This window comes from Embiotoca jacksoni, unplaced genomic scaffold (genome assembly GCF_022577435.1).
Source record: "Embiotoca jacksoni isolate LCO1_2020_lvr unplaced genomic scaffold, fEmbJac1.0.p SCAF_13, whole genome shotgun sequence".
NCBI classification, from domain to species: Eukaryota; Metazoa; Chordata; class Actinopteri; family Embiotocidae; genus Embiotoca; species Embiotoca jacksoni.
The window spans coordinates 12,684,261-12,696,765 of record NW_027185263.1 but is presented as its reverse complement, the minus strand read 5'-3'; the positions used below and the strand labels follow the sequence as shown (position 1 = coordinate 12,696,765).

The window sequence follows — 12,505 nt, the reverse complement described above, 5'->3', positions numbered from 1 at the left end:
TGCAACTCTGAACACTCAGCGGAAATTAACTTACTGTACTGATGTGGATCTTTGAGGTACTTGTTCATCTCTTAAGTATTTTCATTTAAAACGTAATACTGAAAAAAAAAAATAAAAATAAAAAAAAAATACCACTAAAACATGGTACTTTTACCTAGCAGGACACTATAAAGCAGCTAAAACTTCACCAGCTTCACTAGTAAAATACAATCGACATACTACTTTCATGATTATCAATTATCCAACAATATATATATATTTTTCCGCATAATACATACTCTTACCTGTAATACCCTTCACTCAGTCAGGTGTTTTGGTCCACCTTCTTTTGGACATTTCTCTGTAAAGAATGATGTGCGCTCTGAGTTTAACTGCTTTCAGATTCTTCTGCAGAAAGTAAAAGTTTCTCAGAGCTCAAGTTCTTTCCGTTGATGACACTGAAGTTTTACTTAAGTAACATTTTGAATGCAGGACTTTAACTTGTAGAGTTTTTTCTTCTCCTTCTTGAAAGCTTTTACACCCGCACAGGATTTAAACTGTTGTGTTTAGGGATAATACCCATTTACAGATAATCAAATGGTAGAAAACAAGTAAACTTAAGTATTATTTTCCTCTTTCATGCAAGTTTTGAGACAAATATTAAGATCTCTCCTCCGAAAACATAAAAAAAAAAAAAAAAAATGCTACGATTTTTGCAAGCATTTCTGAAAATGGCCGCATTAAATATCAGCTAAGCTTTTATGCGACTTTATGTCGGACTTGAGCAGAATATTGTCCCATTGAATGGAACCTGTCAACACATCCAGGCCAATGTGGGGTGCATTGGATGTTCACATATTGAGTGTTGGCAACACTTTCTTAAAGGTGAGAATAGAGGATGCCGTATATATTCCTAACTGCGAGTGACAGTTTTCTTTAAAATTATCTAAAAAAACACATCCAGCGGGAAGTTTCATACAAAATCTGATTTATTTTAGGGTAAAAAAAGAACATGAAATCAATTAGAATATAAGCTGAAACATTGAAGATCTCACAGATTGATCGGTTTTCATCGGGCATTAACATATTTACAACGTCTGGTCACATTTTCTCTTTATCAGTCAAGAGTTCCGATTTTCCCCTTAATACCACTTCAGAGTTTACCCTTTAAGTTCAGCCCAAACAAATCTCCTTGTGTGCTCCAACATGATTAGGATCTCCACTACCTAAACGAGTCTCAGTGTGGCGACTGCGTGCTCGCTCCAGGAGACTCAGACCGGTCAAGCACCGTTGTGGAAATTGAGGTGGGGAGCACAGAGCTCTTAGTCTCCAAAGAAGAAGAGGCAGACGAGGGCAGAGATACAACGATGTATTTCTGCAGAGGTCGTGAGGATGTCAGTCCAGAGCCAGAACCAGGTTCCAGTTTTACCAAGGGCTGCAAGGTCGAAGTGGCACTGGGAACAGTGCTCGTTACTGGTGAAGCCGACTGGGAAGAGCTGAGGGTGATTACCTGAAGGGAAGACAAAATGACAGATTTGGATTTTAGAGACGGGTTTCAGTAAATCTCTTCGATGTAAATCAGAGACCTTTGAAGGTTCACCCCATCACACTATGTATTCATAAAGAATAAGTTCATTATATCTGTATTCAGTTATTGTTACGTCTGTTGGTGCTTTTTGGTTTGCTGCTTTCAAATTGTGATTCATTATATTTTTTATAAAATTACCTCAATGGTTGTGCGTACGTGGTTATAGCTTGCTTTAAAATGCTGATAAAAAGTTCAAGTCTGGGAAAAAGGTTTTATATTTTTATTATATCTACTTATAACATAACCCCAAAAAGCACCTTTTGCAAATATTCTCCAAGTGGTGGCGCTGTAGAGAAATGTTTCGGCGAATGTAAAACTGACAAATCAAAGTACCTGCTGAGTTGAGGCGGCTCCTGCACTGGTTGTCATGACAATGTACTTTGTTGCCGGGGGAGATGGCTGTGATGGGGTGCCAGCTCGCGGAGTCATCAGGGTGAGGGAGCTGGGAACCTTAATGATGCTGGGAGTGCGAGGACCTGTCGAGCCACTTAACCCACTTTGTGAGACTGAAAGTGTCGGACGAGGCTGCAACAAAGTAAAATCATTCATTATTAAACAGCGGCGCGCTAGTTTTACTCTCACATGTCGTTCTGCACTGCTTCACAACAACTCTGTATCGTAACTATTCTGCTATTATTACTAAAATATCCTCAAACATTTCCGCCTTCATATTTGGACAAAACATTTTTTATTAAGTATGAAGTGTACCTGTGTGATTGTTAATGTGGTTCTGTTAACTTGCTGAGCTTGCAGTGCTGCTTGAGTCCTGGCCTTTATTACATGGGAGCACAGCATGGGTCCCAGGTAACCATAGTCGGTCCGATACTGCTCCACATTGTCAGGCTGAGGTCGGATCTTGGCAATAACACTGGCACAGTGTTTCTTTGAAAAATGCAACGACAAAAGGTTACAACACCTTTAGACAGCTGACACATCGTTTTTCCTGACTTGCTTTGACCGTTATTAAATAGAATTGCATCAGTGTCTTCCTTTCCATGCACAATACTCATAGAACTTCATGTATTACCAGTAAGAGGCTTTGAACATGGTCAGCTCCTATCTTATCAATATTGGAGACCACAGGTCCTTCCATCACTGCTTTGATGCGAGCACCCTCTACAGAAAGCCGAGGAAGGATCAACGTCTTAATCACCTACGGAGGACAAAAGTAGGAGGTTGGAACCAATGGAACAAAGAGAACGAGGAAAAAAACAAAAGGCAGTGAAATCACACTCACATCAGGTCCCAGTTCAGCCAGTCCAGCGATGCAGCCGTATCGTGTCGTCCACTGTGTTTTTTCATCCAACCAACTCTGAAAAAAACATGTCTGACCAGTTTAGTATGTGAAGTGTTTCAAACAGTGGAGTCGAAGGTAAATTAGTAAAAAGACCACCTCATATATACTGTATCTGAGGCAAGACATTTTTTTTCTAAAAGCTACCCATTAGCATATGTTTACCCTGTTAGGGAGCCCGAAAAGTGGTTATTTAAAATTTGTATTAGTTATTTAGAAAATTAAGTTATTACATTTTAACATAATCAAAATGTACAGTTGCACAACACCAGTGGTCAAATATCTCGTTCTTGACCGACTGAAGTTATGTCTGCATTTTCACAAGGGTTTTGTTTACATTATAAGATGTGGGGTGGACTGATGACCGCCGGGATAGATGGAACTAAAAGACGAGCGACAGGAGAGTCTTTTTGTCCGTCAGCAGAAGTTTGTGGATAGTCACCTCTCCCCAACAATATTTCTTGCCACAGCATTGACCATGTATCAGAATCAAGTCTATTGCATAAAGTACGTTATTGTGGACAAAGAATTTGCTTTGGTACGCAATAACCCACCTTCGTGAAAGTCTTGGTAATACGGGACTGGATGTTGTTGGTCGTCGTGCTGAAGGTTTTGCAACTTTGGGCCATTAGGCGAGCAGCAAAGTCGCGCAAAGCCCAGTGGTTGTCAACATCTGGTCTCAAACACAGCTGCTTACTCACAATGCAGGTGACCACAGCTGGGATGAGCTCATGCAGCTACACACAAAGGAAGAAAAAACAGATAAGAATAGAGTCGTATATTTATAGTATTTTAACATTTTGTTTAATTTACTTACATATTTCTCCAAATACAGGGTGGGGTTGTCCATTAGAGCTTTGACCATCCGCATTAGATAAATCAACAGAGCCAAGTTGTTTTGCACCACATTTACACGAACCTTTGAAGAGAGCATAAAGTCAGCACTTTCAGGGGCGATGTGTTTGTGTTTTTTTTTTAATCTGATGCGAGTAATGTTTCAGAGCATTACAACAAGCATCCTTACTCCTTCAGAAATAAAGGTGCTGAATCTCGGAAGCATCTGATACAGGCCGGGATCAGTGGCGATACTCTGCAAAGCTTCCTGTGTGAAACATTTATCAAACGAAAGTTGCATGAAAAACGAGCTCAAAATAACAGAATTCTACAATTGCACTGACAATTTTCTCTCGGCTGCTAAGTAATGTCACTTTATAGCTTGCTAATGAAAAGCCATGCCGTAATTTCTGGTCAAAACAAAAATGAGAACAATTGTGTTATTACTCAACATGTATAAAATAAAGCATATATATCCATACAGACAGACAGGCAGGACTTACCGCTCTCTTGGCTTCACAGGAGCCAACGCACGCTTCTGTGATTTCCTTGTAGTAGAGCTGCTGCTCCACAGACAGCTCATGAGTGCTGCGGGGTTTCAACCTTATTAGGCCCTTTTCCTTTCCTGAAAGAGACAGACACAAATATTGTTTTAAAGTATTTAAAGAGGGAAGAAGGAGACATGGCGGGGAGACAGGAGGAGACAAGAGAGAGAAGTTAAATATAACAGAAGATACTGACCTTTGCCATCAGGAGCTGTTGCGCCCTGACCCTTGCCTTGAATCGTACCTTCCTCCTCCTGACCAGGTTTGGCGACTTTGAGGGGTTCCGTCGATTCAACCTTTTGTTGCTCTTTTGGTGCTGAATAGTAGTAAATAAAGCTTGCTTGTAAATCTTTCTGTCACGTATATAAATATGTTTTTGTGTGTTTTAAGAGAAGAAATTTTAAACAGGGCTAACCTGGTGGTGGATTTTCTGGAATAGAAGGCTGCACTCCCTCGATACTTAACCAGTGGGCTGTGGATTAACAAACAAGCATGGCATATACATTTTAATATCCTCCAGCCAAAACATAACAATACAATGTAATGAAGTACAATGACATGTAATAGTAATAATCTGCGTACCTTTGAGAGATACATCTAATGGAACTCTGGGGAGTGGTGTGTTTATAATGTCACTGAGGTCGACTTCCTTTTCCTCATAGAAATGAAGCTCTCTTCCACCACCACTCGCAAAGCGAAAAGGGATAAACTCTTGCGACTGGAACCCATACAGGGGCTGCAAAGAAAGAAATTTACTTCGAATTTAGACCCAATTCGGGCTTTTCTTCAAATAACATCCATCAAGTGACTTAATAAGGCAACAGTTAAAATATGCAAATCCTTCCTTACCTCCACATTTTTTAATTTGAGAGCATTATCTATGTCATTGGTGGTTAATTTACGTCTCTTCCCATGATGCATGAATTTCAGAGCATCCTATGTGAAAGGAAAAAAGGAAAGACATCAAACAGCAATCAAATATGACATGAAATAAGACAATCAAGAATTTGGTCTTACAGTAATTCAGTCACAAACAAAATATTTGCATCAGTCATTCATGTTTTACCTGTGCAATTTCTTTTATTCTGTAGCTGACTTCTTCACTCAGGGCTACGCAGCTTTCCTCCTGTAACTGCCCCACTCCCATCGACTCTGCCATGGCCTTCATCGACTCCGTGGGCAGGACGACCGAACACTGCTTCTGACGACGTTCCTCCGCCATGGCTGGCGTAACAAAGCACAAAGGTCTGTAAATATAACCTCTCGTACGCTCGCACAAACTCAATTTCACACTTCCAGAAGAATCCTTTTTTTGATTCAGCCTCGCTTTTTGGGGGGGGTGCAAAAATTTTCAGTCGAACAAAATTCGAACGGTTCACTGGCAAAAACAGACACTTGGTGGATCTTAGGTCACAATCACTGCATCACGGCATATTACTGAATGACCAGATACAGTTTGCGATGTTTAACTGACTTTACAGCCTATAGTCTATTTCTATAGATGCAATTGTGCTGAAAGTACATTTTCAATGTGCAGCCAGTCACTAAACTTCATTTAAACATTTTTCCAAATGACGTCATCAACAACCTTGTGTTCACAGACGTAGGAAACTACTGAGGGAATCCAGCAAGGAGGACAATCACATCACAAACACTGTGCATTCAACAATCGGTGTTCCACAGACTAAAAACACCCTTTTCGGTCATCAGAAGAAAAAAATTTTTTACATTTACCATAAGCCAAAACCCACACGTGATTAAAAAAAAAAAAAAAAAACATGCTGCCTGATAACTCTGTAACACAACCCTTTAAGTTTTATGTTAACATTAATGCAACATAAAGAACAATAAAGCCAAAGCTATGCGGCACGGTTTCAAAACAATAATGTTTAATGTGTTTGGATCTTGTTTTTTTTTTTTAATAATGCAGCTCTATTTGTGGCAGAACTTGAAACGTGTTTCATCATCAACATGCAGCTCAACCAGGTTTGCATTGAATTAGTCAAAGATGACAAACGTCCAAATGTGCAAAGCTAATGCAGGTCTTATGCACATATAAACAGAAGGCCTAAATACATGTCCTGCACGCAGCATGTCCTTCAACTGAGCGTTAGTTTCATTAATAAGAGACTGACAACAAGTCCCCGGCTGCTGTCAATGTCAAATATCCCGATTACATCCGCCTCGATTCAAAGTTAAAAGTTAAAAGTAAAATAGCGCAACGTCAAAAAAAAAAAAAAAAATACCAGCGGATGAATAGTTTTGAGGTTTGTTTTCCCTGTGAAGAGTTCATGTGTGTAAACAAACAGTGCGCCTTCAGAGAGCGGGTTAACCACACTGACGGGAAAACAACTAACCAGCGACGTGAAACGCAGAAACCAAAAAGTACGTTCGCTCAAACGCAGCAACTTCATTGCAAAATAAAACATGAATAAATACGAGGCTGATTCCTGGGCCACTGGCTCCTGCACACTTCTTTAGTATGAACTTATACTTGCGCTAAAAAAATTTTTAATGTACGTTAGCATGCGAGCTAATAACTTAGCTTCCGTTTTTACCTGTGTGAAGTTGCCCTCTCCTTTCTGAGTTTAAGCAGGAACTTATACGAATAAAATCAATCAGTGTTTACAACAACGGCGATTTCGCAGAGCTGTGTCTTCTCGATGAATATCCATTTCTCGGAGTAAATACTGAACTATTTCACGGACTGCTGCTGAGATCTCCGTTCATGAATTAGCGCTTGTGTTCCGTCGCCATTTTGAGTCACGTTCCGGTTGTGTTCTCGCGAGACTACAGTTAAGGACATAGGCCAGATCGAGGAACTGCTTTAATACAAATTAAAGTATTACAATTAGGTTAAGGGAATATGTTTTGAATGGCAGCATTAAAAAAAATAAAAAATAAAAAAAATCTCATAAATAGACAATTTCACATTATAACTAAATTAAAAGTCAGTTTTCCTGTTAAAAGCACCACTTAACCCTTTACGCAAGGATACTATCCCGGGTCGGAACTATTGTTATCCTCGAGTTTACGGCGGTGACTTTAAGCTGTAGCAACGGAGACAAACTTGAGGAGCGTGGAAGGGCATCGTAAGAAACAATCATGTACAGAGTCTTATCCCGGACTCTGTGTGCAGCACGAAATTCATCAGTCAGTGTCTACGAGTCGTGTGTATTAGCAGCTAAATGCGACAAGGCGGCAGCTCCATGTTTCAGGTGAGTTGAGGCGGCGACTGTCAGCTGTGATTGAACACGATGAAACACGGTGGGATGTCAAATACGACTACTGGGCTGCTCAGTGGTGTGTTTTGTCGAAGAAAACATTGCGTTGTAAATTGTAAATAGCTCGAGCTTTACTTCTCTAAGCAGAGGGAAAGGCATGTTACAGTAGTTTCTTATTCTCACCATGTACTTGCTCACAGAGTGATGTATTTGCGGCATCATATTATTTTTGGTTTGCTCCGTATTTGTCAGTGACAAGAGACAGATCATTTTAAGATGTATATAAACCACGCTACTTCGAAAAATAGTTTGTGTCTGACGTGTTTTTTTTCCCACAAATATATCTCAATTATTTTCTAAAACTTCTTAAAGTGACACGTAATCCTTCTCACTCATGAAATGTTCCAGAAACTATGAATATATATATATATATATATATATATATATATATACACATATATATTTTGTTTTATCAACAGCATACATGTGTAAATTGAATTAGACAAGGATCAACTTTAAAAATTATTTGTGGTGTCAGAAATGATGCTTATAGGCCTACGGCTTAAAATCAGATATTCAAGGAACGCAGATAAACCTTCCTCCTTCAGCAGATGATTGTGAAACCGGACATCTAGTTTTATAATCTTCATAAACTGCACATCATTCTGCAGAATGAAGCTAAAACAGTCAACTGTCGTAAAAAGAAGAAAACTTAATTGTGAACAGTGCTGTTGAAACGTTTACAGAAATTGCGTGCACATATTTACATGCCAGTGTATAATCCAATATTGCCCTCGCCTAATAATATTCATTGCATTTTAATATTGAATATTATGATATATGTTCATTATTTAAATTCCTGTGAGCACTTCTCATTCTGACCTCTATAATGAGTGACTTTGTTTTCCTCTTAACACAGGGTAGTAAATGGCGGTGGAGTAAACGCTTTCAGCACAAATTCCGTCAGGCTGTGTGAAAAGAAAGACGACGTCGTCCCCTCTCATCAAGATGAGAAAACAAATGCCGATAAGGAGGGCGTCCCAACAGAATCCGGCCATGCAAAGATCGCCGAACGAAGGGAGGAGTCAGTAGTGTTGAAGGCAGATGATGGAAACGCAGCACAGCAGCAGATGGACGCTAAAACTGAGCAGCTTGTTGCGAAGCCGACCCAAGTCAAGGCCAATACAGCTAAAAGCGGGAAGGAGAGTCTCCTGGATCTTCTTGGAGCCATGAAGGTGGAAGTTACCAATAAGAGGAAGCTCAAAGCCTTAAAAGTGCAGCAAAATTATGATGCAGCTACACAATATAAGTCAAAGCCAGCAGCGATGGAGAGCACCATCAGTATGTTTCAGCAGGCCACAGAGGAGGTGTCATCAAAGAGGTGAGAGAACGAGGAGAATTATTCAAACAGGTTGCATTACCTTATTAAAGTTCACATTTCTTTCCTTTCGCAGCGTTAGCGATAAAGCAGTATCTGTTGCCTCAGCATGATGACATTATCTTTACACCGTGCCACACATCTGAAGCCCTGGTTTCATTTCCCTCACTGCCTCTCTGCACTGTGTTTTTTAGTGAGACATTGGATCCTGATCTGGTTGCAGCAGCGTCTGCCGCTGCCTCCACTCTTCCTAACCACAGCCAGGCCGAGTCTGAGCTGCTCAGGCAGCTGAGGCAGCGCAAGGCCATTACCGAGGCTCAGAAGAAAGGCGACATGAACAACTTAGGGTTTGTTTCCAGAACATGCATGTTAAAGGAACAAATGTTTAAATGAGATGTTGATATATTTCTGGTTTTGAATTCTGAATAAAGTAAAATGAAATGCATCATTCACTTGTAATAAACATCCATCCAACAATGTTTTCTCAGAGTAATTATCGCTGACATGAAAGTAGGAAAGAATTCAAACCGACACAATGCCTGGCCGGCCGATCAGATCCGGTTTGATGACGACGGGCGAGGATACATGCACGACAGAGGAATCGCAGCTGAGCTGGTCGGTGTTCAGAGAAGGTAAATACTTTCGTCACATCTTTACTCAGACAATTTTTTTTTAGATGGATCGTGTGTTTAATGTGTGTTTTTTATTTTTCAGGAGGAACTTGTTTCTTGGGAAAAGACTTAATATCTTCACCCCCATCACTGATGAAGATGGAGTTGAATCAGCAGTTGGTAAAGAGGATTTCTGCTTTAAGTCTGCTAACATTCATTGTCGATGTTTACTTACAGTGGAGAGTTTTTGGTGTTATTTGTCGAGACTATTTTAGGAATAATTTTAGGATGTGGGTAAGTTGGGGTGATGTGGACAAAGTCAACATGACAATATTTTTCATAAAATACTTTATCAATATTGTGACAATAATTTAGTGATGACTAATGATGCTTTCACAAAATATTTACACAAGATTTTTGATAAATAATCATCGGTAATGTGGATATAATGACTAAGTTCATAAAGGTAAATAATAGAACAGCCAGAAAAGTGTGGCGAGTTCAGAAAATGACATCACTTTATGGTAATGCAGCCTTTAAAAACCTTTAAAAGCAGGAAAAGACAACACTTATGCCATGTCACTATCCAAAAATCTCAGACAATATCTAGTTGTATATCACAATATAATATAAATAACATTCCCAGCCCCAATCTGTCAGATCAAAAAAAAAAGCATGTAATCAGTGACTTATCTAAAAGCGATCTTCCTCTTCAACCCATTCATGCTTCGAGTATTCATGTGATGAGTGACAGTTTTTTTTTTCCTTCGTCCACCTGAATTGAGCCACTGCTGGTCAAATTGATGAAATGTGGTTCTGTAACAACAGAGTATGGTGCTTTATTCGTGCTTATTGTCATGGGATGTTGTTGTGCAGGTAGACTCTGTCTCTCCCAAACAAATAATGTCCCATTTTAAAATCTTCTCATTAACGTCCATCAGAATGACATTTTTAGGAGCTTTTACCAATAAAACAAATTCCTAATTCCTTAAAGTGGCTTAGATGCCTTTGACTTTATTCAATATGTGAAGATCTATGAATATGTCCAACATGTTCACGAGGTTAAAACCTTGATTTTCACTGGAGGGGGGGGTCTTTAACTTCATTGGGACATCTGCTCCTAACACCGGTGTCATATTTTCAGCACAGCCAACTCTATGGGACGTGGAGTTTGCGAATCAGTTGGCTCTGTCGCCCAATCAAATGCCTCGCAACGGGTTTGAGGAAATGATCCACTGGACCAAAGAGGGGAAACTGTGGCAGTACCCGATCAACAATGAAGCCGGTGAGTGATGAAGGCTGTGTTTGACTTTATTGTATGGATGAGGGGGGAGTAAGGGCACACCGACAGTGTCTTCTTGTTCTATTGTTAGGTCTGGAGGAGGAGGCCAGTGTGCCGTTCCATGAGCACATCTTCTTAGGGAAACACTTGGAGGAGGGCTTCCCTCAGCAGGGACCGGTGCGTCACTTTATGGAGCTGGTGGTGGCCGGTCTGTCCAGAAACCCCTACCTGACTGTGCAGCAGAAGAAGGAGCACATCTCCTGGTTTAGAGACTATTTCCATCAAAAAGAGGAAGTCCTCAAGGAGGCGGATGTTTACCTCAACTAAACTTAAGACATTCAATTAAGTTTTCTTACTTCTCTTATTTGCTGGATGTGGACACATAAAAACAAGAGAGGTTTTTTTTCAGCAGGTTTTGCAGCCATGATCGTCCTTACCCCTAACAGGTAGAGACTTGATTATATTTCTTCAAACCTCCAGGAGGCCCATTGGCGTGGATATTATTGAACCACTGTTTAGTCACTTAAACATTGGCTTGTCGCACGATGGAGGATAAATGTCAAGAAACAAAGTGAAATGTGAAATTTAAAGTCAAAAAGTACAGTTGTGGCTTTTTTCTTTTTGCAGTGAGCACCTGTCATCCCATCTGAACAGTGGTCATGTAGTCCAGTGCTTCTGCAGGATATTAACTGACTATAGTGTGTCACTAGTGTGGTGCACAAACACCATCTATGCTGTCATATCAGTGCAATAATATTTGTGATACACAGGTGATATTAAATGGTGTAAAAGGTGTTGAATTCATCTGCTTAAATTGAGTAAATATTGTCATTAAAGGCTTCCTTTTGGATCAAAACATATTTTCAGATTAGGTTGCAGCAACAAAAACAACAGTGGACAATTCAGATGGACGGATAATTAAAACATGGCTTGATGAAAATATTTTTGTATTCTGTATGTGTCAGATGTCAGACAAACCCCTGCAGTCATGATTGATGGTGTTTTCCCAGATAGGCTGTGAAAAAAGTTGAACCTGTGTGCAGCACTGAGGAACCTCAGATCGGGTTTACAGTAAGAGCGTAATTAGACCTTGAACCCTGTATCCTTCACAAAGGGAAGTGCTTTTAAAGTTAAACAACCTCCCCAACAATGTGCCATGCAGATTCCTGCTGGTCTAAAAACACCCTGCTCAATCTATTGTCTGGGAGTGTGGAAAATGACAGGTTGATGTTTGAAAGTGCCTCATTTCCACTTGTTGTTCACTTTTCCTTAAACAGAGTGATTGGCATGATATGATGTTGGCAGCACTTCCCTACTTTTGTTTGTGTGGGCCTTGTAAAGTACAAAAAAAGTGTTTCGGTGTGGAAAGACATCTGGTTCTGCACAGAAACGTGTACAAATATATCCCACTAGATGGCGCCAGTGACGGCTGTGGCTCCATATAATATTTCGATTTCTAATAGACATCAGGGCTGGAAACAAGCTATTTCAACAAAAAGCTCCTTCTCCATTAACATGTTTTGTGGTATTTAAATAATATGATAAACTTGAGTGATTAATTAACCTATAATTAAAATGATGTCATAACATTTTGAAAATTTATTGTTTTTGAAAATCAAATCATAAATAACTCTGAAAATAACTGATGTGTTATGTTATGTTATGTGTTATGTTATGTTATGTTGTGTGCTATGGACTCTGAACATAAGACCTTTTGTGGGAAAATCCCAACAACACAATATAAACATGTCATTCTTCTAAAAATAACCC

The 12,505-nt window shown here is 39.7% G+C and overlaps 2 protein-coding genes across 2 annotated transcripts; one reads left to right on the top strand and one right to left on the bottom strand.

The window, feature by feature from the left end:
* Nucleotides 1–950: 950 nt before the first annotated feature.
* On the bottom strand, nt 951–6,985 carry taf6 (TAF6 RNA polymerase II, TATA box binding protein (TBP)-associated factor). The gene is made up of 15 exons (XM_069146613.1): nt 6,799–6,985; nt 5,307–5,464; nt 5,090–5,176; nt 4,823–4,976; nt 4,656–4,712; nt 4,437–4,556; nt 4,199–4,320; nt 3,886–3,963; nt 3,679–3,780; nt 3,416–3,598; nt 2,805–2,879; nt 2,595–2,720; nt 2,276–2,449; nt 1,901–2,092; nt 951–1,489 (listed from the first exon to the last, which is right to left on the bottom strand). The coding sequence occupies exons 2-15, from the start codon at nt 5,460–5,462 to the stop codon at nt 1,217–1,219; spliced, it is 1,899 nt and encodes a 632-aa protein (XP_069002714.1). The 5' UTR covers nt 5,463–5,464; nt 6,799–6,985; the 3' UTR covers nt 951–1,216.
* Nucleotides 6,986–7,302: 317 nt separating this feature from the next.
* On the top strand, nt 7,303–12,502 carry mrps31 (mitochondrial ribosomal protein S31). The gene is made up of 7 exons (XM_069146612.1): nt 7,303–7,458; nt 8,384–8,845; nt 9,037–9,189; nt 9,331–9,474; nt 9,557–9,633; nt 10,598–10,738; nt 10,827–12,502. Exons 1-7 carry the CDS (start codon nt 7,346–7,348, stop codon nt 11,060–11,062), a joined length of 1,326 nt encoding a protein of 441 aa, XP_069002713.1. The 5' UTR covers nt 7,303–7,345; the 3' UTR covers nt 11,063–12,502.
* The last annotated feature ends 3 nt before the right edge of the window (nt 12,503–12,505 follow it).

What these genes read in the sequence shown, in the direction of transcription:
- taf6 (XM_069146613.1), bottom strand. Translation starts at nt 5,462, where the DNA reads ATGGCGGAGGAACGTCGTCAGAAGCAGTGTTCGGTCGTCCTGCCCACG. An exon ending in AACAGCTCCTGATGGCAAAG is followed by an intron (nt 4,321 to 4,436) that starts GTCAGTATCTTC and finishes TGTCTCTTTCAG; the next exon opens with GAAAGGAAAAGGGCCTAATA. An exon ending in CCCTGTATTTGGAGAAATAT is followed by an intron (nt 3,599 to 3,678) that starts GTAAGTAAATTA and finishes CTTTGTGTGTAG; the next exon opens with CTGCATGAGCTCATCCCAGC.
- mrps31 (XM_069146612.1), top strand. Translation starts at nt 7,346, where the DNA reads ATGTACAGAGTCTTATCCCGGACTCTGTGTGCAGCACGAAATTCATCA. An exon ending in GAGGAGGTGTCATCAAAGAG is followed by an intron (nt 8,846 to 9,036) that starts GTGAGAGAACGA and finishes TGTGTTTTTTAG; the next exon opens with TGAGACATTGGATCCTGATC. An exon ending in CTGGTCGGTGTTCAGAGAAG is followed by an intron (nt 9,475 to 9,556) that starts GTAAATACTTTC and finishes TTTATTTTTCAG; the next exon opens with GAGGAACTTGTTTCTTGGGA.